General features: G+C 40.1%; 1 protein-coding gene and 1 pseudogene across 11 annotated transcripts in view; both read right to left on the reverse strand.

Annotated features, from left to right (window-relative positions):
* The window catches only part of C7H1orf105 (chromosome 7 C1orf105 homolog), a 71,660-nt gene that overhangs the window by 13,243 nt on the left and 34,498 nt on the right, over positions 1–23,919 (reverse strand). For 10 of the 11 annotated variants that reach the window (XM_035719339.2, XM_025430322.3, XM_049112296.1 and 7 more), the window contains one exon: positions 21,987–22,357. The exons of the other annotated variant lie outside the window; for it this stretch is intronic. In XM_035719339.2, coding sequence (XP_035575232.1) covers positions 22,220–22,357 — 138 coding nt within the window. In that variant the 3' untranslated portion in view covers positions 21,987–22,219. Of the gene's footprint in view, positions 1–21,986; positions 22,358–23,919 lie in introns of those variants that run through there. 11 annotated transcript variants of the gene reach the window in all.
* On the reverse strand, positions 15,818–15,917 carry LOC112648965 (U6 spliceosomal RNA; annotated as a pseudogene).

Genomic DNA, 23,919 nt, shown 5'->3' on the forward strand with positions numbered 1-23,919 from the left:
GCTTCCTGCGGACTGGGGAGAGAGGGAGGAGGGGAGGCAATACTTACTGAAATGTAATAAAGATCAAGAAAGGCATTGGGCACAAAGCCCGAGGCCAATCCAGTCCAAAAGCAGGGCCTCTAAATTTAGTCCCCTGATTGTATTCACTCTATAAACCTCTACGTAAAAGCCTGTGCAAAACTTCTGTAATATTGAAATAGGCCCCAGCAGAAAATATGTTACAATCTCTTGGGGAAGCTTGTGAAGGTTTTTCAAGGCTGCTAGGGAGCTCAGGGGTCCATGGTCAAGGGGAGACCCCTTTCCCTTCCTCCATGCTACAAAGTTAAAGCCAGAACAACTTCTTCATTTTGGAGTGAAATCTGGCTCTACCAATCTCCACCTTCAATTGAGCAGTGAAGGCCAGATTCGGCAATATAGCACAAGGGAAACTCATCCTTGGGACTAGTTCCTTTTTTTGACAAACACTAAAATTAGTTCTCTTTTCCTGTAGCTCTTTACGCTGAGAGACCTGACACAGCAAATGACCTTTCTGTCATTCAAGAAGAAATGACTGAAGGAAAATAAAATGATTATCTTCAAATATCGGGAAAAAAAATTGATACTAGAGAGGGGAGGACTGGTTTTCTCCGACTTACTGGGAGGGATGGTTTAAAAGAGCAGAAGCCACAGGGAGACAATGTCAGCTCAGCAGGAGGGACAACTTTCTACTCGTTCCAACCATCCAAATGGAATGGTCTGCATTGTGGGGTGATGAGTTTTTGCACACTGAAGGCATTTTTGAATATTGAATTTACTTTTTTGAATAGATAATAAATGCAACAGGATGGAATTCAAACCTATATATTACAAGAGTGAGTCTCCTTCTTAGCTCTGTTTCCCAGATATTCCTTTTTCTTCTGAAGAGGCAATCTCTATCACCTGGTGTTTGACTGAAGGCCAGGCAACTCTCTGTAGGGAACATTGTCAATTAGGCCATGGTTTCTGGCATTGGGCATGATGACCTCTGAGAATCTTCCATCTCTTGGATCTCCCCCTTTCCATTTCCAGCTCATAATCCTTAAGATTGTATCACAAAATCTAGTTTGATTCTGGAAAATACACGTTCGCTGCTCAAGGAATGTGTAGAGGACTCATGACCTGACAGTGAGAATACTGGGCCAGCTCGGAGCAGCTCTTATAGCAACAGGCAGATTCCAACACATGACAAAAGAAGTATCAGAGGGAACTGAACCATAGACCCCATGCCAAATTTGTGGGAACCCTTTGCCAAATGTAGTCCTTCCTTCATTTGAACTGAAGAGAACAAAACTTTGGGAGATTAGGGAAGGAACAAGACAGAGGAAGGGGTAGGGGTGGGGCAGGAAGAAGACAGGCCATGGATAGATGGGAATGGAAGAGTGCTGGTGCCATCAGGGATTGCTGGTAACCTAGGCAGTGGCCTTTCCTGTCATTAGAAAACCTCAAGTACTCCTCCTAACCTTTCTTCCTGGCTGTTTCCCGCCTTCTCCAGTTTCTCAAATGCCTCTACAGTCTGTTGTCAGAGTACCTAGAAAGTACGATTTCATCCTCTGACATACAGGGCTGCACATGACTGCATGCATGGAATCTCTTTTCATGTACTTGGAAAATTCAAAGGCATTTTTGATCTTGAAGGTAAGCTCAAACCTTTGATCCTGACAGATGAGTCTGGCTGCAGCATTCAAGGGCATCTAGACCTGAAATATCCAGGGTGGAATCTGTCCTATTTCAGGAGTTTGGCTATTTCCCCAGAATGAATAGAGGAAAGTAAAAAAAAAAAAAAAAAAAAAAAAAAAAAAAGGAGGGCTTTCAAGCAGAACTGTAGACTCCTTTATTTACAAGAAGTACAAGAAGCCATCTTGCCTATCCCTGTTTCAGCTTCTTAGAAGGGAAACAAATAATAAAACCATTTCATTATTGTCATTGTTACAATGGCCATTATTCATTTTAAAGGCTAAAAAATCAGTGTTTATCAAATGCAAATTGAAGAAAAGGCATATATTTTCTAGACATACTTTCATATCAGCAATAACCGAGCACATGGCAAACAAAATAAAAGAATCATTAAGGATATTCTTATCCAAAATAAAGTTGCGGGACATCTCAAGGGGCAAATTATCACAGGGTTCTGTGCTTAGAGGTATGTTTGGCATCAGTTCCACGAGCTCAGGGACGTGGGCCATGGGAATCTCTGAAGGTAGATTCAGGCTGAGGTTGGGGTATGGGCATCACCCAACACACTCAAGGCAATGTAGTGCCATGAAAACTCCACTTCTACTAATGAGAACAATAATATCAATGATTGAAATAATGTTAAGAAGAGCTAAAGTATTTAAGTGTTTACCACAGAGATATTTGCTAGGAATTAGGCATGTGTGTTCTTATTTTCTCTTTATAACACTTATAAGAAAGGGACTCATGGTGACCTTGTTTGGAGGCTTAGAGAGTTCAAGTTACTTTCCCAAAGCCACACAGCCAGCAAGTGAAATGTCAAGGGGCAAACCCAGACTGCTTGACTTCTCAGATTCTTCTGTTATGTCTTATGCTAAACTGAGAGGAGCCACATGGCAGGGTAATTCCAAAAAAAATAATAATAATAATAATAAAAATAAATTAGCTTAGGGAAAAAAGGAAGAGAATAATTAGCAAAGTGAAGTCTAGGAAAACCAAGAATAGATCTCCAGGGATCAAGTGACACGCAAACAGTAGTTTGAGATGAGTGATGTAGAAGTAAATCTAAAAATAGAATAGGCTCAGATCTGTTTTTGTTTGTTTTTTTGTTTTTTTAGTTGAAGTATAGTTGACATGAGACCTGTCTTTTATATTATGCCTATTTGTGTGGTAGGGGAGATGTGTGTCTTAAGTGAGCCCTGCTGGCTTTGCTCTCACCTTTCCCCACCCTATCCAAGGATCCCACCTCTCAGACAGAGCAAAGCTGGGGAGGAAGTACATCTGCTTCAGGTAGAACCTGACCTCAGGTCCATTTCTGCACTGCATAACCAAAACCCCTGTGTCAAGGTCCAGATTCATCCAATGAATGGTGGAGAGGATGTACTGGCTGAAAGGAGTCACATTGGCTGAATATGTGTTTCTTGTGTTTCTTTAATAAATATATATCACAGAACACTCATCCTAAGCACTCACAAGCAAGAAATCCTATTTATTTAGCAACATAAGAAATGGATAAACTTCTAGCAAAAACTATATGAATGATGTGAATTGTAGGAGAATGGAAACAGTGATCTAGTTGTCTCAACAAAGAATATTTATTACCAAATATGCATGAAAAGTATTCTTGGTATTGATACAGTGTTTAGGTAATAAGAAATAACCATCTTTGGTCTAATCTCCACATTACGAAGACACCTTGACTTGGTAACCTTGATTTGAGCATGCTCGTACCTGGATTAAGGTTTCTTACCTGTTCACATGAACCTTAGTCATATTGAAGAGATTTCTTTCCCCTTTGCTTAGAGGAAGAGGCATGCAGTGTGTAGAGGAGGGGTCTATCAGCATTTCTTCCATTTTTCATGGTAGACTAGAGACACAAAACTCTTCTGGTTTTTGGCAGTTTCCACAGGACACCACTGATGCGCTTTTCTCTGCAAGAGGCCTCATCATATTGCATAGTGTCTGTTTTCAAGCCACCTCCAACTTTATCCATGATCCCCTTTTTCCCTCAGAGAGCTAAATATATTGAAAACACTCAGTACTGCCCTGCCTGTATGTACAGAGAGCCAAGGATGTACTGCCCCAAATGTATTGGAGTCAACTCCTACTGGTAATGAGGGCTGATTATTAAATTTTTAGAAAATTGGTGAGCTTGTTGTCAAAGCTTTAAAATGCCCATGCTTGGAGTAGTTACACCATAGCAATTGGCAAGTGCTACAAATCAGGGCTTTTTTTTTTTTTTTCCTTTGAGAATGAAAACTAAGAGACCATGATTCCTTCACTGGACATGTCATGAATTTACAATTTTTTCAGCCAAACTTGGTGAGCATCTACTAAATGACAGATATTATAATAGGTATTAGAGCTCTAGTAATAGGTGATACATGATCTCTGGACCAGAAAGACCTCATTAACTTTTTGACCCATTCCCTGACCATTCTACTGCTACTGCTGAGAGAGGTGAAAAGCTTTGGGTCTATTTGCACTTGAGATTGAAATATTCTAAAGTCTCTCCCACTTGTCATGATCAAACATCCTAAGAAAGGTATTTTAGAAGCTTATAAGCAATTCATCTCAAAATGAAATCTTTACTAAATGGTAGAAAAATCAAACCCCTGACTCATTACAAATGTTTTTCCTCTTCTATCTCTTTTCCTAACTGTTACCCTGGATCCTTGGGGGGTTTCATGCCAAAGAAAAGAACATAGCACAGAAATTCCCTTGGGTAATTCAGGGCATTTGCTTTTGCTAAGGCCTTTCAGATTGCTGGAACAGATTCATATGGATTTCATAAATGCTACTTATCTTTTCTTTATTTTTAACTCTTGTTCAAATACATGATTTTCTCATCGTTAGCTTGCCCTCTGCTCCCGTTTTAATTCCATGGCTATGTCCAGAATGAAAAAAGCCAAAGGGAAAAATAGACTGACTTGAGTTACATGAGCCTAGTTTTCCTTTGGCTAGAGCTGGTCTGACCTCCTGGTTCTGCTGAATGACCTTGAGCTATCACTTTCCTGATCAGTGTGCAACAGGATGGCATTTCTAACCACAAGAACATTTAAAGGATTAATTGTGCCCCCCCTCCCCAGCATTCTTAGAAAATGTAAAGGCAATTAGTTATTACTTATCCAGTACTGGCTAGTTTAAAAGACAGGGCCTGCATTGTCTAGGTTATGAAAAGCCTTAGATCCCTTACCTCTAAGAACCATAATCAGCTTAAAAAGACCTGAAACTGTGACTGCTCAGAATTTCCAGTTGAGGATCAGAGCTGGTGCTGTGGTTGCTCACAGGAAATAAAGCAGGATCAGGTAACAGCCTCAAAGACCCAGGTCACCAGAGAATGTGACTCCTGACCTTCTCTTAAAGGAAACCTGAGAATGGAAAATGATAAAGAAGAATCCCAGGCCCTCAAGTATGAAGGTATAGAAATGAGGTGAGAGGTAAGAAAATTACAGATTTTTTCCCCTCTATTTCTGTCTTCAGCTCTTTATTTTTACTGATCTTCCTAGGTTATTTCATGTTTAAGCCTCCTCTATTCTAAAGACAGAAGACATTTTTTGGAATACCTTCTCTGTGTTATATGCTGGAGATACCTTGAGGAAAAAGATATCATTTCTTCCCCCTAAGGAGCATATAGTCCATGGGGGAGAAAGAGAAGGAAAGAATGCCAATAGTATATTAAGAAACATGATGCAGTAGAACATGGATATATAAGGACTTGTGGAGGGGTTCCTAATCTACTCTAGTCATGTTAGGGGACACTTCCTGGAAAAGGTGATATCTGGGCTAATTTAGGGACAAATAGATATTATCCAGACAAATGAGTGGGGAAATAGTATCTCAAGAAGAAGAAAGAGAACACATATAGAGAGATGTAAGAGAAGAAGAAACTTTGAGGAGCTCTAAGTAAAGCTACACTTAGGATTTCATCAGGGAGGAGTGGCAGGAGATGAATAAGTGGAGACCAGCCTTGGAATGTTCTGGGATGTAAGATATGCTAAAGAACTTGCAGTTTAGCTAGGGGAATAACAAGGAACCATTGACTTATTTTAAGCAGGAAAATGGCCTCATTAGAGTTGTGACTTATAAAGCATTTTAAAATAAGAATAGTAAGATTAGTTGATTGTTGACTGCTTATGATGTGCCAGGCAAATCTGGGACATTTTTTTTTTTTATATAATGCATGTCAATCTCTCACAACAGCTTGTCCAAAGCCATATGGCAGCAGTAAGGGCAGGGTACAAACCCAGCCAGGCCACCATCAGAGACTCTGCTTTCAACCACTAAGCTACAAACATATCCCATGTAGTTGTTTCTCAATCACAAACAGAATGTAATTCTCATTGCTTATCTTTTTATTGTTGTTCTGCAATTTTAAGCCAGCAAACCCCAACAATTCCCATGTATACACAAGAGGTCTCGCTTTTTGAAAAACCCCAGTTTTCAATTATAAAAGGTCTAGGGGGTTTACAAATTGGAAGGAATGCACAGAGAAATTCATGTTGACTAGACTGTTTTGGCCTAGTGGTGATCATGTGACTTCTCAGTGAAGATAACTCTGCAAGACATTTCCCTTTGTTTTAATTCTGAGCTTTGCTGGGAATCCCCAGGAATCTCTATCCTATGCTCAGTTTCTGGATCCCAGAATGAATTACTCCTCCTTGTCTCTATTATTTCACTTGGAGCCAGTTTTTTTTTGGAATCAAATTCTCAGTTAACAAGGAGCAAAATTAAGAAAAATCAAATCAGAGTTAAATGAGGGATAGTCAGAAAGTAAAGAGAAAGCTTTCTTTCATTCCTAGAAGACTAATCTTACACCTTTAGGAAGCCCCAGATTATGCATAGCTCCTGAAATAGGCTCTCAAATAATCAAATGTTACTTTTATTTTGTCATCAACCAAAACTTACAAGCACCTGCTCTGTGCCAGGCACTATGCGGGTGAGCTATAGAGAGATGCTAAGTATGGTTTCCTCTTCATGCCTAATGGAGTTGCTCAGAGTCAGTCAGTCACTGGTACTTTTACAATGTGGGTGTTTATCATCTTCATCTCCCTGAACACCTCCATCTCATCCATGACTCTTGCAACAGGCATTTTTGACTTGTAGGAAATTGTAAGACACTCCTTTCCCTGAAATGGTCCAGTTCTAGATAGCCACTCTAGTCCAGGGAGAAGAGACATGGTTCCCGACATGGGTCATCTGGCTGAACCAGTTCTTACCAATTCATTACTTAACTTTCTCATTTGACTAACAAGTGACTAGGCACACTCTAGCCTGTGATGCTGTTATTTGGGAGTAACTCCCTACCTGGGAGTTACTGGGCTGGTGCCATTTCGTTTTTTTTTCTTTTTTTTTAAATTTACTTAATTTTAATTTTTATTTTTTTAGTATTCTCTACACTCAACGTGGGACTTGAACTCACAACCCTGAGATCAAGAGTCACATGCACCTTGGACTGAGCCAGCCAGGCACAATAGGCTGTGGCCATTTTCTAAAGGGAAAAGTGACGAGTTTTTATTTCAAGTCATCAGGAAGGAATATTACTTTAAGCATTGTACACAGAAATATCTCTAAAAGAAATGTCAGCCCTTTGGAAAATCTCTGAAAAGCCCAGCTATGTGACCATAAGCCAACTCCATCCCTTTCCCAAACATGCAAATTTCTCCTTGGGAAAGTATAAGTTAGAAGGGCCCAAATGCAATGCTTGAGGAACAGTTGTCATGGAAACAAAGCTGGGGCATGAAGAGCTCATTCAGTCTCACACTCCCTCTCCCACCAGGTACTTCTCTGGAGGAAATGCTGGGCAGACACAACCTCAAAACAGAAGGGACAGTCTGTGATTAGAGAGTCCAAGATCAAAAGCTTTACCCTCTCAAAATTTTTTGGGAGAGTCCATTTTTCTCATTCCCAAATGGAGGAAGACATGGAGAGCTGTGAGGAAGGGGGTTTCAAATTCAGTTTGCATTAATTTTTTATTAACTCCACTAACAACACCTTCTCCTATTCTTTCTCTTCTTTCTCTCCTTTGTCCGTCTACTCTGCTTATTTCCTACTTCATCCTGACCATCCCCAGTACTATCTTATTGACCTCTTTTCCCAAGAGTTGACAAACCAGTTCCTCAACTATTGCCTTTGGCTCCCTGTCACTAACTGTAAGTGACAGGTCAACATTCTGAACTCTGAAGACAGCATGTGCCTTTTACAAAGAAAAGGGGGGCGGCCTTGTCAAAGAGATGTCAGTTTCAGCTGCTCCCAGATGCAGCACTTCATTCAGACTCTGAGGAGATCACTGACAGCATTTTTGTGTTATGCAGCAGTTGATGACACCAACTTTTACAGGTATTAAGGTTTAGTCATCTTCATCTCACCAGTGGCTAACCAGTGTTTAATACAGAGCCAGGACATAATGAGCATGTATAGTGTTGCCTGCTCAGCCCCACCCACTATCCTTGAAAATTGTGCCTCTCTTTCCCTACCCCTTCATTTATATGGAGTTGGTCATAACTGATTGCTTGATGATACGATTCCTTTCCAAGTTGGGCCAGGTGCCTGGTCCTGGATTTTGGGGCTTGGAACTATAGTGGTTGAAAGCTATACAGGTAAATATTGGAAGATGTTCATAGTCAGATTTTCTGCCACATGGAAATAGATAGTCTGTAACAGGAGAAGGCAAAAGAGCCAGGAAAAAAGAGATGGAGAATCCACACTGTATTAAGTTCCTGGCTTTAATGGTTCCTGAGGTCTGCTACATCCCTGCACTTCTTGTGGTTTGGTTGCTCTGGGAGAAAATCCAGGATCCTTCAAGTGTGCTTCTATTTTTTTTTTCTTAAGGTATAAATTGAGTTTTTGTCACTTGTAATCAAAAGGATCTTGATTAGTCCCTGGAATTAAGCAGGCACTTTACATAAATGTTTGCTGAAATGATGAATGTGCAGTTTTTCAGCGTCCAAATTCAGAATACCGTAAGGCTTGAAAATGTTGGGAAGGCCATTTGGTTTATCCTTCATTCTAAGCGCCAATTCACAGGCACTCCAGCCAAGGATAAAGTGCTCCTAGTTTTAAAGCCCTTGGAAGGCAATTTTAACAAAGGAGATCAGAAGAGTATGGATGACCATGACATCTTGAACCTCTGCTGTTTCCTTAAAAGTACTCCTGCATTCCATTCTGTCTTGATGATTTTCCACTTATCATATTTCAACTATTATTTTAAATCTTTAATTCTTTCATCTTTTTCAATTTTTCATATCTAAAATCTATTTGTATTTCCCAAGCTTTTTTTTTTTTTTTTTTTGGTCAATAGTGTCACATATATCATTGTTCCCTGGTGATAAGAGAGAATTTCTTTTCCAGAGAATTAAAGCACCTCATCATTAAGGGACATATAATGTGAATTCTTTCATCTGGCAGACCATTTGCTGAGAGTCTTGTATAAGGCTATGCTAAAGAATAGGATACATAAATGCTATAACTAGATCTTAAATGAAAATAAATTACTCAAAGTCTAGTTTATTTTATTTTTTTTTTAAATTTTTATTTATTCATGATATGCACACAGTGAGAGAGAGAGAGGCAGAGACACAGGCAGAGGGAGAAGCAGGCTCCATGCACCGGGAGCCTGACGTGGGATTCGATCCCGGATCTCCAGGATCGCGCCCTGGGCCAAAGGCAGGCGCCAAACCGCTGCGCCACCCAGGGATCCCTCAAAGTCTAGTTTAAACCTGATATGGAATTTCATTTTTCTGAGATTGAAATAATTACAGCCATTGTCCTTATTTTCTTCATTGATTCATTCACTGATCAGTCATTCAATGAATATTTTTGAGTTTCTATTTTGGGCTGGGCTCTGGGCTTATGAAATTGAACAATGTTCATATATTCTAATGGGAGAAGACAGAAAAAAAAACAAGTTCAAAATTAATTATTTCAGATGGCATTGGATAGTGATAATTGCTATGACTAAGAGAAGCAGAAGAAAGGATTAAACATCCTAGATTGTAGGCAGGCTACTACAGATAATATAATCAAGAGGGTCTTCTCTGAGGACGTAGCATTTGAACAGAGATCTGAGTCACACAAAAAGTTGAGCTACGCAATGTCTAATGAGATAGGAGCCCTGCCAGATGGTCCAAAGAATTGGTCTAGATGGTCTCTGGGGTTCCTTCTAGGAGGAAAACTTAGAATTTCACCCTTTCCACCTAGTTTATGTTTTACAATAGCTTTTATGGTTCCTCTTCTAAACCTTTGCCAGAATCCAAAACTTCTATGTGGAGCCCAGAATTAGTCTCTAGGGAAGTTGTGTCAATAATTCAGACTCCTGGCCCCAGCAGCTTATACTCATACCTGTAGGTGCCAGGATGATCCCATGTAGCCCTCTCTCATTTCAGAAAGAGCTCAAGATGCCAGACACAGACAGGTTCTGATCTTTCAGGGGAAAAAATGACTTTGTGGAACACTAAATAGTATCTCAGTGCCATGGTTAATGTGCTATATAAACCCTAATTTCTCCATCTATAAAGTTTGTATGTATGTATGTATGTATGTATGTATTTATTTATTTATGAGAGAGAGAGAGCATGAGCGGGAGAGAGACAGAAGGAGAGGGATAAGCAGACCCCCCACTGAGCACAGGTGCCCCACAAGGCTCGATCTCAGGACCCCAAGATCATGACCTGAACTGAAGGCAAACATTTAACTGACTGAGCCACTCAGGTGCCCCTAACTTCTCCATATATAATTTTTTAAGACTTTTTTTTTTAATTATTTGAGAGAGAGAGAAAGAGAGAATGCCAGCAGGGAGAGGGGCAGAGATGGAAGGAGAGGAAGAAGCAGACTTTTGGCTAACTATGGAGATGATGCAGGGCTTGAGCTCATGACCTGAGATCATGACCTGAACCAAAATCAAGAGCCAAATGTTTAACCAATGAGCCATCTAGATGCTCCTCTATCTGTAATTTTGAAGTGGTCACAATATATAAAATATTATCTTTATAAATTAAACTCACAAGAAAGAGACCATAGGCCAAATCCCTATGCAATGAAGTCTACCAGATGCCTGGTATCTTTGGGTTGCATTAGAAATACAAAATTTGACTATTGCTAGGGTTCAGAGGGCCATTACATGGGCATTGTGAACTTTGGTTCTAAAGATTTAGATTTACTTTTGCTTCTGGAGTCATCCTGATATCACTTCAAATTAAATTCTCAGATTGAGAATATTTGGGCCACTCTAGTCATGTAAACTTTGACCACTTGTATGAGTCCCAGCTTGTAGTTTAACTCCTTGGATGAGGTGTTTCTCATCCTTTCTTCACCACTGCCAAGATGGAAACATGCAAGATTTTTTGCTGTCTCTCCCTGTGTGGTGAGTTCATTTCTTGTTCTGTAGTGAATGTATAGCCCTTTGGTATCTCAGCTTTATGTAGGGGGTCTCCCATTAGATTCCTCATCTTGGGTATTTTTTCTTAATTAGTATATATAATAATGGCACATTTTTATTTGATAGCATCCTTGATTGAGTAACATCTAGTAACTAATTAGAAAGCCTAGCACTTTGGGAATAAAATATAAGGTGGGTATGTGGGATTAAGGTGGCATCGAGGGAGAAAGCCACTGAAAAGGGCCATGGGACCACATGAAGAGACTAGTTGATCATTTACAATCTGTTAGAAAAGAATCAGAATGTGACTTGACTGATAGAGTACTGTGATTACTGGCTACCATTTGGGGTCTGAATGCCTGAGGACATGGTATGACACCAGTGAGACCTTATACCCTAGGTGGCACATCAAAGGCCCAAGACCAGCTAGGAAAATGGCTCTAAGAGTTTACACTGAACTACATATGGGTCAGTGTGTGTAGACTCAAGTTCTTTTCTGAAGGGAAGTTTTCTGGGGACTCTTACCCATCATTTCTTAATTCCTTATCTCCCCTACTATATGTAAATTCCAGTAAGATCAAGAACTTTGATTTTCTTCTACATCAGCGTCTTCCAATGTTAAGAATAGTGCCTGACTCATACTAGGGGTTTAACAAATATATGTGTGATGAATGCATAGGTGATGATGTGTCACTGTTAGCACTGCCAGTGGTGTTCTGGGGGCTTAGGCTTGAGTTCACACTGCTGAGGAGGCCTGGTTACCAAGCCCAAAGCAAACAGGCAGAGGTACAGAGACACTAGAAGTAGGAGCCAAAATGTGAAGCCAAGTGGGTCAGGAAGGAGAGGAACTGATGTGTGATTAGAGCAGGCAGATGGAAGGACACTGGAGTGCTCTGATCTGGAGAGCAGGCTTCTCTTCAGGGGAATGCTTAGGTGCCCATAGGCTTGGCTTTCTTTACCAGGCTCCTTTCTCTCATTAGAGGTCTCTTTTCTTCATCCTTGTCTCTGCTCCTCATGACCAAACTTCCTTCTTTCTTCAACTCACTGCAATCCCAATTCTTTTTGAACCCCTAGTACTCTGACATTCTTACCTCTGACATCTTAATTGTATCTGGTAACTTCTTTTCACTACTTTCCTGTTTGACTTCTCTGTGGTATTCAACCCCATTGGTAACATCCTATTTCCTAAAATTCTGCTCTTGGTTTCTGGGATACTTCTCCTGGTTTCTTCTCAGTTTAATTAGAAAACTCCTCTTCCTTATCCTCTGACATTGTCCAAGCCTGCCCCCTTGGATCCCTCTCTTTACACACTACAGTACAGAACTATCTTCTTGACTTATCTCATTGATATCTGTAGCTTCAAATACTGGACTTCAGACTGCTTATTCTTAGAAATAAGCCTCCAGTCCAGGTCTCTCCTCATAGGGTCTGACCATATAGTCTGCTAGAAGGTAACAAGATTTACAAACCTTGTCTGGATTATTGCAAAACCCTCTACCTGGTCTCTTTCCAACTGGTATTTCCTCCTTTCCCTCAGCTTTTTTTCCCTCAGACCCAGTTCTAATCATGCTTTTCTCCAGCCTACTGAGTAAGGATTGCACAGCCAAGTAATGTCATAGCTGGTATTTTGTACGTGCCTTTCTGATCACATTTATCATATGGTGTTGTAATGCTTTGGTCGTATGTCTGTCTCTCTCATGAGACTATGAGTTCCAACAGAAAAGTATTTATCTATAAATCATCTTTGTAAGGTTTCCATAAAGCATAGTGCCTAGTACATAATAGGAACTCTAATATTGAATGAATGAATGAATGAATGAATGCAGATATTAGATTGGCCTGAGATACCTTCTTGTTAAATATTAACTCCTTTGAAAACCAGCACTGCTACATTTCTAACTTAATTGTCAGTTCCTTAATAAATTACCCCATTGACTCATGTAATATTCTACAAGTAAAGGCACAAAAAAACCTTAGACTAGCTTGGAAGGGAATTTCTAAGCATAGAAAGAACCTGAACTAAAAGCACTCCACAGTTTCAGATCCATCAGATCATACTATATTTAAAATTAACTAATAATTTATATTTATTATGAGCTCTGTGCTAAGGTGTGATACGTAATTGCCCTACTTAATCCTTACAACAACCCTATGTGGTAGGTAGCCTAGTAAAATCTTGATGGATGTACCATCTTGTACATCCTTGTACCCTGGTACCATCTTGAATCAAGATGGAAGTGCCATCCTAAGGGCACTTAAGTACAGCCAACATAAGTACAGAGACCAAGCTTGTAACCTCCATGGTCCACCACCCCTTACAGGCTACCCATTTTCATTAGATCCAGTACCAACTGCTCTTTAAAATCAGCTTATGAACAATTCTTCTAGGAAAACCTCTAGCCCAGGCTAGAGATCCCTCCAACTATCCTGTGCATACCTCTATCATAGTGTTTCTAACATTTCACTGTGATTATCTGTTAGCCTACCTCTATTGCCCAATTAGATCACAAGTTTCTGAACGATTATATTCATTGTTGTATCCACAGCACCCAATATGGTGCTTGTTGTTTTATACATTTTCAGCGAATATTTATTGAATCAAAGTAAACCAATGGAGAGAAGCTCTAAGCTCACTCATGGCCCTAGGAGGCAAAGAGACCTGTTTCAGAATTGGACTCCTTCTGTTTTTCTCTTGCTTTCCAAGGATTTCTCAATATTGAAACTGATCCCCTCTTTGTTTAACATAAAAATTTCATAGCCCCTGTGATAATCACTACTATGCAAAAGATAATAGTTTTTAACTCGAGTTCAATTTCTATATATCCTCACCAGCTAAAAAGACTTTGTTCAGACTTATTATTTTCTATTATGAACACAAGCATATTTTATTTTATTTATTTTTTTAAAGATTTTATTTATTTATTCATGAGAGATAGAGAGAGAGAGGCAGAGGGAGAAGCAGGGAACCTGATGTGGGACTCGATCCCAGGACTCCAGGATCATGCCCTGGGCCAAAGGCAGTTGCTAAACCACTGAGCGCACTGAGCTACCAGGGAATTTCTGCATATTTTATTTTAAATGCATGTGTAGGGATGCCTGGGTGGCTCAGTCAGGTAAGTGTCTGCCTTCGGCTCAGGTCATGATACCAGGGTCCTGGGATCAAGCCACACATCAGGCTCCCTGCTCAACTAAGAGTCTGCTTCTCTTTCTTCTTCTCCTTCTGCCCCTCCACCCCTCTCTCAATGAATAAAAACTTAAAAAAGTAAATGCATGTATATATGAAAAATATTTCAGTATTGAATGCATTTCTAACCTCCCTACCCCCAGAGATCATGATATGGCTTCACTGAGAATCCCTCGGCTTCCCGGTTTTGCTCTGGCCAGACTCCCTTCCTCAGGCAGCCCCTTGCATCTTATGCAGTGACTGGGCTTTACCATCAATATCAGACTTCCAATAATGAATTCCAGCTGTTGACATTTCCAAGTACCTCCTTCCCTCTCCACACACACATCTTTACCTCTCTCTCTACTGCTGCACTCCTCTACTTTGTTAGGGCTCCAATCCTGACCAAACTAGAGCTGACAGGTGTAAGATTTGTTCACTGACTTTGCCACACTCTTGGGACTAGTCTGCTTTCCTACCCATTTACCACCCACTTCTTAAACTTCATCTAAACTGGTGGGCAAGCTTCATGCCAGGACCTGCCTCCTCTGGCTCCTCCCTGCACTATCATTCCAAAAACATGACACATTCCAATAACCTACAGGCTGAGAGAAGAGAGGCCTCTGCCTGGAGCAAGTGCATGTCATTTCCCATCCTGGGAAAACCCAACAAGGTGAGGCTTCATTTTGTTTGACTCGCAGCCAGTTTCATCCGTCAGATGACGGAGAACTCTGTGAAGAGAACTGCTATTTTGAATATAACCTTTAACAAGGTTGAGGTGATTGGTTGATTGGAAATCTTAGATGTTATGTTGACCAAGAAATGGACAGAAATGCCACAATCAGAGGAGAGATAGGATAGTGGAAGGTGCTTCAGTTAGCTATGTGCTCAGAAAGACTCAAGTTCAAGTTCCAATTGTGTGCTCAGAAAGACCCAAGTTCAATTCCAAAGTGTGTTCTATGTAAGTTATTTAGCCTTTGTGAGATCAACTTTCCTCACTTATATTTGGAGATAACAACCCTACCCATTTTGAAGGTTTATTGTAAAGATGAAATATGGACTCACTGTGTTGAGCGTGTGGTAGGGAACACAGTAGAAGCTCATCCAATTACCCCCTCTACTAGCATCCAGTCTGGGTTTTATAAATGGTATGTTATCAGATTTCCAAATGTTAAATGAAAACATGTGTTTGATCCCATGGTCAGAGACTAGGTGGAAATCTTTAGTGCAGTTGTATCATTTAAGATTTTTTTTTTTTTGCCATTTGGATAATTAAATATCTTATTCTTTACAAATTAATGGGTCATGATAACAAAATAGGTTTAAAAGCCAAACAATAAAAAAATGTAATGAATGGCCCTTAAATATATAAAAACAAGTGCAATCTCATAATTAGAGATACAAATTTCAATTTACAGAGATATTTTTCATCTCTAAAAATTATTTAAAAGTAAAAATTATTGCAGTCATTGTTGAGGCTGAGGGCAACAGGCACTTGCATACATTAGTAATGGTAATATAAATTAGAAAACTCTTATGCAGGGACATTTTTTGCAATTTTTAATAAATATACATATGAGCTTAGCTTAACAAATATGGAACACTTCAGGAATTTGCATGCCATTCTCATGCAGGGGCCAGGCTAATCTTCTCTCCTCCTTCCAATTTTAGTACATGTGCTGCTCTTACTGAGACAGATACATTTATCCTCATTATACAGCACAGGAAACCCAGACTCACAGAGGTTAAGTAATTTGACCAAAATTACACAATTACAAAACATCACAATTCTGGGTTTGTCTCTGAAATTGCATCAGCCCAATACCATAAGAATGTTATCCCATGCTTGTCAGAAGTCCTAATATTTAGTTACATATAAATTTGATGAAAAAAGAAAAATTAATAATTATTCAGTAATTGAACTTTCCTTGATAGCAGCAGTTGAAACAATGTGAAGGGGGTGGTTTTTATTTTTTATTTACTTATTTATTATTAAAAATATTTTATTTATTTATTTATTCATGAGAGACACACACAGAGAGAGGGAGAGGAGGGAGGCAAAGACACAGGCAGAGGGAGAAGCAGGCTCCATGCAGGGAGCCTGACGTGGGACTCGATCTCCTGGGTCTCCAGGATCACGCCCTGGGCTGAGGGCGGCACTAGACCGCTGAGCCACCCAGGTTGCCCAACCAAAAATCTTTAGTTGGTGGCAAGTCAATGTGGGAGAACGAGGAGACACAGCTGCCAGAAAAACGAATTTCTTATCAGTCTGCATTTCTAATGCAGGTACTTCAGAACTCAGGAGGCTGAGAGTTCTACAGATGCATCTGGCCAGGGTGCATCTGAAGTTTCAGATTTCACTCTAGGTGCCTTCTTTTGAGTGGCACTGGGGTGGGTTTAGAGAGGGTGACTGGGCCATGTCATATTGGCCCAACAGCCTGGGGATCATAAGTCCTATGAGCAACATGGATGATGCCATCCAATATTTCAAGGGTTTTGTGCAAGAGGGACTAGCCCTGTGTAGGCAGCATCATAAAAAAGAACCAGATACATTTGTTACAATAAAATAAAGAAATTTTGTAAAGATGCCAGGGAAGGACTGCATTTGTTACATGGAAAGCGGTGTGTGCACCATTGATTGCTCTCCTTTCATTCTAAGAGAATGATTGTAAATTTGAGACAAAGAAAGGGGAAAAACAAGTCAAACTGCCTTGAAAGTTTAAAATGCTACCTAAGCTGGAGCATGTGTTTCTATTTGCCAGTAGCATTTCAAAAGCAAAATTTTCAAGGGCCAGAGATAAAATTTATCTTTCCACTAGATGCTTGTCCGGACTTTGCCATATTCAAGGACTGTGTTGTCCGTGATCATGAAGATAAAGCATTATGTTGATAGTTTATTAGGCTTACGATCCCAAAGCTAGATAGCCCCCCACGCCCAACCGTGACTTTTTTTTCCAGTAACTTTTTAAAGTTTTTATTTGTTTGTTTGATCTTGTTTCGTTTTTGAGTCAGCAAAACATTCCCGTGGTTTAAAATTCAAAGAATAGACAAGGAAATACTATGAAATATCCTCTCCCTCTGCCAATTTCTGTCCTCCAGCCATTCAATTCTACTCCTCAGAGCCAACCAATGTTAACCAATACCTCATTGTTTCATGCACACTTTACTCTTTACCCAATTTTTTCAATGTGAGAGTCTAGGAAACAAGGGTTTCCTGATTCTTTGGCTATGTGACCTGTAGGATGCTCTCTGCTACACAGGAAGGCATGAAAGACAATCCCAAGGGGTTAGGAACAAGTATTCCTCGAAAGAGCAAACATCTACCAATGCCTAATTTCACTATTCTGCACTTTACTGGCCAGGCAGTGAAATGCCTCGCCAAAGACTTTGCAAGGGGGAGATAACATTCTGTGAGAGTAAATATGGCTATTTTTCCTCCGACCAACTTCACCGACAAGGTCACACAATTGCATCATTGTCCCTGTCCAGAGAGCTGGGCAGTTGGTGCTACGGAAAATCGTATTGCTGATATCACTGGGGATTTATAGCAGAGAGTAACTCAAGCTTAATTACATATTGGCCTTTCATTTATGTCTAGATGTGTTATTTCTCCAGTTGAAATAAGTTCCTAATACCTAAACCCTTTTTACCTTCCTTGCCGGTCATCGAGGGAATTCAGCTCCTACTTTCTCATATTGCTTATCAACCTAGGAATGGACTTTTCTTCTAAATATCTTTCAATTATGCATCTGGGTAGCTCCTGTGGAGATATGCTGTCAACATGAGATACCGTTCTCGTCCTCATTAAGCTATGCCCTTTTCTAGAGAGATAAGAATTACACATATGAAACAGAGACTGTAATTTAAATAAAGTGGTAAATTAAGGGTGGCTTGAGGGAGACATGGTTAAAACAAGATTAATCATCCTGTTTTCTCTAGAGGTTAAATTTTATCCATTTCTAAATTCTCTATCTTGATAACACCTCTTGGTTAAGGCTTTAGTTTACAGGTTTATTAATATTAGAAACAAATTCTGTGCTTCCTCCTTTTCTTCTATATTCTGGAAATTTTCTATATTCTATTGGGTGATACCCTCCTCACCCCTAAGACCACCTTCAACCTGAGTAACTACACCCAAACAAGACATTCCAAATAGAGCTTTTCTTAGGAGGGGAAAATGCAGTTCTGCCAACTTTGTTTTTTTTCTTTTTTAACATTTTATTTACTTATTTATGAGAGACACAGAGAGAGATAGGCAGAGACACAGGCAGAGGGAGAGGCAGGCTCCCTGTGGGGAACCTGATGTGGGACTCAATCCTGAGACCCCGAATCACAACCTGAGCCAAAGGCGGACGCTCAACCCCTGAGCCACTCAGGGGCTCTTGCCAACTCTGTTCTATGTCTACTATTTGGAGTTCTTGGTTCTCGGTTCTTGGTTATGCAAGAAGCTGAGTGGCTCTGATGTGTATTACCATGAGCTTTGACTGTCAAGGGCCAGGAAGAAGATAAGTACCCCTGAACAGAGCACATGACAGTAAAGGCCTATAGGACTTCCCAAGGTTAAACTGGGGACTGGAAGTGACAATGGACTTGATATATGCCTGATTTCTTTTTAAAAGATCTAGCATGGATTTTCCTCAACATAACATTTTTCTCCATTTTGACAGGAAAGAAATTGTTCTGATTCACTGGTTTTTAAGTTCCCTGTTAAGATGAAGGATAGAGAGTAGTTTGCAGATTTTTATTTTAACAAGAGTTATTTTTAAAACAGCAAAACCAAGCATTAGCTTTAAATTAAAAAAAAATCTACCTAAGGTTATTCATTAAAAAAAATTAATCTGAACTCTACATGATTTTGACCTGGGAATAACATTATGAGCAGCTTTTTATAGTGAAGAGATTGTCTGGGCCCATTTATGAGAGGTTTTTGGATGAAGCTTAGGAACGCACAGTAGGTAAAGTAATAAGTGACAAGTCCACATTATTACCTCCAAGGATCCAAATCAGCACAGAAAAAAGTCTGCATGGGCAGCCTGGGTGGCTCAGCGGTTTAGCGCCACCTTCAGCCCAGGGCCTGATGCTGGAGACCCGGAATCGGGTCCCACGTCGGGCTCCCAGCATGGAGCCTGCTTCTCCCTCTGCCTGTGTCTCTCTGCCTCTCTCTCTGTGTCTCTCATGAATAAATGAATAAAATCTTAAAAAAAAAAAAAAGAAAAAAGAAAGAAGAAAAAGCCTGCATCAATATGATGGCAGAGTCAACCATTTGACCCTATAGCACAAAGAAAAATGAAATTTGGTGTGCTTAAGATGATTTCTTACTTACATTACTAATGGTGAAAAAAAATCAGGCAGCATCCACATAGATTTCTTTGCAAGTTTATATTGAAATGGTGGCATGGGCTTGGCCATGTGGAGTAGGCTGTCAATGGCTGGACTTCCTAACCTTGGCCATTCACCCTCAGTGCCACTACTCTCCAGGATGTGGTTAAGCAAGGAGTAAAGTAAAAAGGAAATTCGCCAGCTAGCTAACTGTTCAACAAAGCTGCTGATGGGACGTCACTGGTATGCCAAGGTCACAACGAGTCCAGGTTTACACCTCAGATTCTGGGAAATGAGTTCATACCAACCAAGAGCAAATAAACTAACAAGCATCCATATAGAGAATGGAGAGTCCGGAGGGAATGAGAGTTCTTGTGCCAACCAGTCAACTCACTCTATTTTCACCAGGGCACTATTTGAGAAACCAAATTAAGGTTGTTAAGTAAACAATGTGAGCAAAAGGAGACAAAGGATGCTGAAAGTTAATATAACTGCACTTGGAAAACCTGCTACTGCCTTCTTTCGAAGATCTCCGCCAAGAGACCAGAGTACTTGGGTGAGTGAATTTAAACATCCTGGCAGCCCTTTCCTGGCAAGGCCAAGGATGGGAGGGTATATCATGTGCATCAGAAGTTCTCAAAGTATAGTCTGGGGACCCCTGGGGGGTTTCTGAAATCCTTTTTGGGGTGTCTGTGAGGTCAAAATTATTTTCATAATAATACTAAGATGTTATTGTACTTGTTACTTTCCTTCTTTCCCAAAGCTACAGTGGAGTTTCCAGAGGTTATATAACATGTTATAATGTCATCTCTTTGACAGCTACCGAAGGGTGTGCTTGGGTATTGCTGTGTTTAACATTTTCTCCATTTTAATTTCTAATGTAATAAATAACAGTAGATACAATCCATATTTTAAAAATATCTTTAGGGAGGCACCTGGGTGGCTCAATCAATTAAGCGTCCAACTCTTGATTTCAGCTCAGGTCATGATCTCAGGATCATGAGATTGAGCCCTGCCTCAGGGCTCCACATTGAACATGGAGCCTGCTTAAGATCCTCTTGGCTTCTCCTTTTGCCTCTCACTCCCCACCCCCACCTCTGCCAATGTCCCCTCTTCTCTCTATCTCAAAAAATTAAAAAAATTTAAAAAAGATCTTTAGGGCTCTCAGTCTTTAAGAATGTAAAAAAAGTTTTCTAAGATGAAAAGTTTAAGAACCACTGATACAGACCATCATTGTCAGTCACCATACTCAGCCACATTGGCAAACACCAGAATGTTATTCTTTTTGATGAAATTTTAGAAATACCCTTGTACTCCAGGTGAGGACTTTTTGTGATTTAGGAAGCATTCTATCTGACTGGGTATATGATATTCAGATTACCTCAAAAGCTCCAACTAATTGTGCTTAGGGCATGTATCTCTCCCTGATTCAGGGGTCTAGGTACCCCAAATCCTTTTCCTGGCTACATTAATTTGCAAAACAAAAAATAAGAAAAAACATTTTTATTCATGATTTGTCTGTCCTATGGCAATAGTCATGAAGCAGGATCATAATATATGCATGCCCCGAGAGGAAGCACATACTATTTTTGGAGTTATTGAACTCTAACTGAACTGAAACCAAGAATCATAACCTACGATAAATATAGGGCAATCGAGCGAGTTTTTCTGGTTTGGGGGGTTGTTTTTAAATGTGTGTGTGTGTGTGTGTGTGTATAAGAAATGAGGTCAATTTAGGCACCAGGCCATCTGCTAAAGATTCCTGAAGCCCATTCTTCAAATACAGTCAGTACAGAGGTTGGTTCTCACATGTGGGTTCCAGTGTCCATTTAGCCAGGGTCTTCGGATTCCACAAGGCCATTGCATCCATGGAAGGGACCTTTTTGATATGAGCCCTCCTGAAGCTGGGTATTGAGCATTTGTGCCTGTAAATATATTTGAAATCCTAGAGTTTTCCTCTGTCTCCCTCACACTGCTGCCACATGGACCACAACAAAGCTGAAGGTACACCTTCTCAAATGAAAGTAATCAAATAACAAAATACAAGCATGTGATTTAGATATGAATGAGCAAAGATTAGATGAATATCTGATAATATACAGGGCACTAAATAGGGGGTGGGGAGCTAGACAAGGCACAGTTCCTGTCCTCAAGGGTTGCAATCCCTAATCACTTGCCATTTTCCCATTGCATCACAGTATCCTCTGTCACCTACCAGTTAACTAACAGAGATATTGACAGGAAGGTGACTTCCATTTCTCTCCTGTATTCATAATAGATTGAATTCATGAGAGACCTAAGGGAGCCACTTCCAGCCCCCTGCCCTGAAGAGCCGAAATAATTTGCATGGAAAATTCAAGGCTTAGAAACAAAGGATGTTGTCTATTATGACACAATTAAGAATCTTAAAAAAAAATAAAATTAATGATACTCAAAATGTTCCATTTTAATCAGTAAACCTTTATAATCATGGAAATTAAACCACTTGTCTTTAGGAAAATTGAGTGAGAAGACAGTGGCAAGAGCTAGAATTCTAGCACTCTCAGGAAGGTAAAAGTGAGTCACCTTTGTGGTGACAGGAGGAAATTAGGCTAACATGCCAGAAACTGGATTGGTTAACTTGTTTTCTCTTTGTGAGTCTGGAAGGTGATGAGCTCCAACCACTCATTGCCTCACTGTCTTGCCCATTGGCTCCTTTCTGGGCAAGGAAGAGAGTTGTGTCTCCTGCAGAGTTGCATAGGTATCTGCCAGCAGTTCATTGAAGACAGCTGTCCTGGGGCCCAGAATGGGCAGTCTGTAGTGAATGCTCTCTGGAGGGCAGTGTAAGAAGGAAATGCAAGGGCGTCTTAGAGTCTATTTTTAAAGCAACTCAAAATATATAAAGGTCACCAAATACTTTTTTTCACCCTTATAGAACAGATTCAAAATTCACATAAGAATTCCTTTTAATAGAACCATCTTATTCTGCCAAGATTTAAGCTTCTACAAATCTTATCAAAGAGGTCAGAAGAGAGTACCCAGAAACAAAACTCAAGTATTAGGAGTCATTGCCAATTAAATAAAAACTGAATATAAAATGTATTTGATAATGTGAGTCAAAGGGAAAAGAGGATTAAATTCTTGGAATATTTTTCAGGGACACATATATGGTTCTATCTTAAAAAAAAAAAAAACTATGATCCTTACAAAAAGTCTACAATAGTATTTGTATTTCAAAAGGAACCTTTATTTTATGAAATAATTTAAATTAGGGTTCCTTAAAATTCTCATTATTCTGACCTTTTCTTCAAATGTGATTTTATTTACAAAAATGTTAATATTCCAACTTTTCCAGAAGACACATTGCTCGAAGGATAACGTCTTTCTATTGGAAGTCACTAAATAGAAGGGAATTGGAGTCCTGAATTCTCTGGAAAAGCTCCTCATTTGAGCTGAATGAGAGCTAAGAGATATCACACGACCCCAGACCAAGGATCTGGTTCAGTCTCATCACTATAATGAAGAGGAAACAAGGTCCAGGGTGATAGGTACTGATGGACTGGGGACCAGAACCCTGATCTCCTTAATCCTAGCCCAGTGTCTTTGAATCTTGTCACACCACTCTCCCAGGTAGTAGGCCAAGGCAGGCTGTTCACATCTCTACTGATGTTTATTGACCACAGGAGCCCTACACATCATAGAACTCTGGACTCAAAGCCAGAGTCAAGATAAATGAATCCAGAAGAAATCCCCATCAGTTATGGAGATAGGCTCTTTCTATTTACTTACTTCTTACCAATAATTATTGATAATATACCAAGGTTAGCTGAATCCAGAAACACACTGGAAGTCACTGTTGTGATTAAGAAGAAGGGGTAGACAATGATTGGCAGTAATATTCACTAGAATGAGTCAGCCATTTGGTATTTGTAGTTTGTCCACAGGCAAGGCAGCACAGGTGGGTGGCAGCTTCAGCAATAAGCAAGTGCTGCAGCAGGGACATGTCTAATTTGTATAAACCAGTAGGGCCAGGACAGCATCAGCAGTTTTTCTGGTCTGATCAAAGGTGAAGGCTGCCTGTACTAAGTGTCTGGGTTTCAGGGGCGGGGGAGGGGGAAGTGGGACAGCAGAATGCTTCTTTGGTTTTATAGGTGGGAACCCAGAGGCCCAGACAGTTTAAACAATTTGGCCAGTCCTGTACAGCAAGACTAGGATCTGAACCTAGGTCTCCTTGCCTCTAGGCTAGTGCTTTTACAATAACCTTAGAGGGTACACGCAGAATGAAGCAAATCTCAGAAACGTCACAGCTGAAATCGATAGTAGATCTGCCAAGCTTTAGCTCCATAAGCACTCTCCCCCAAGTCCTACCTCCAAGATTGCTGTTCTTGGATGA

This window comes from Canis lupus, chromosome 7 (assembly GCF_003254725.2).
Source record: "Canis lupus dingo isolate Sandy chromosome 7, ASM325472v2, whole genome shotgun sequence".
Lineage (NCBI taxonomy): Eukaryota > Metazoa > Chordata > Mammalia > Carnivora > Canidae > Canis > Canis lupus.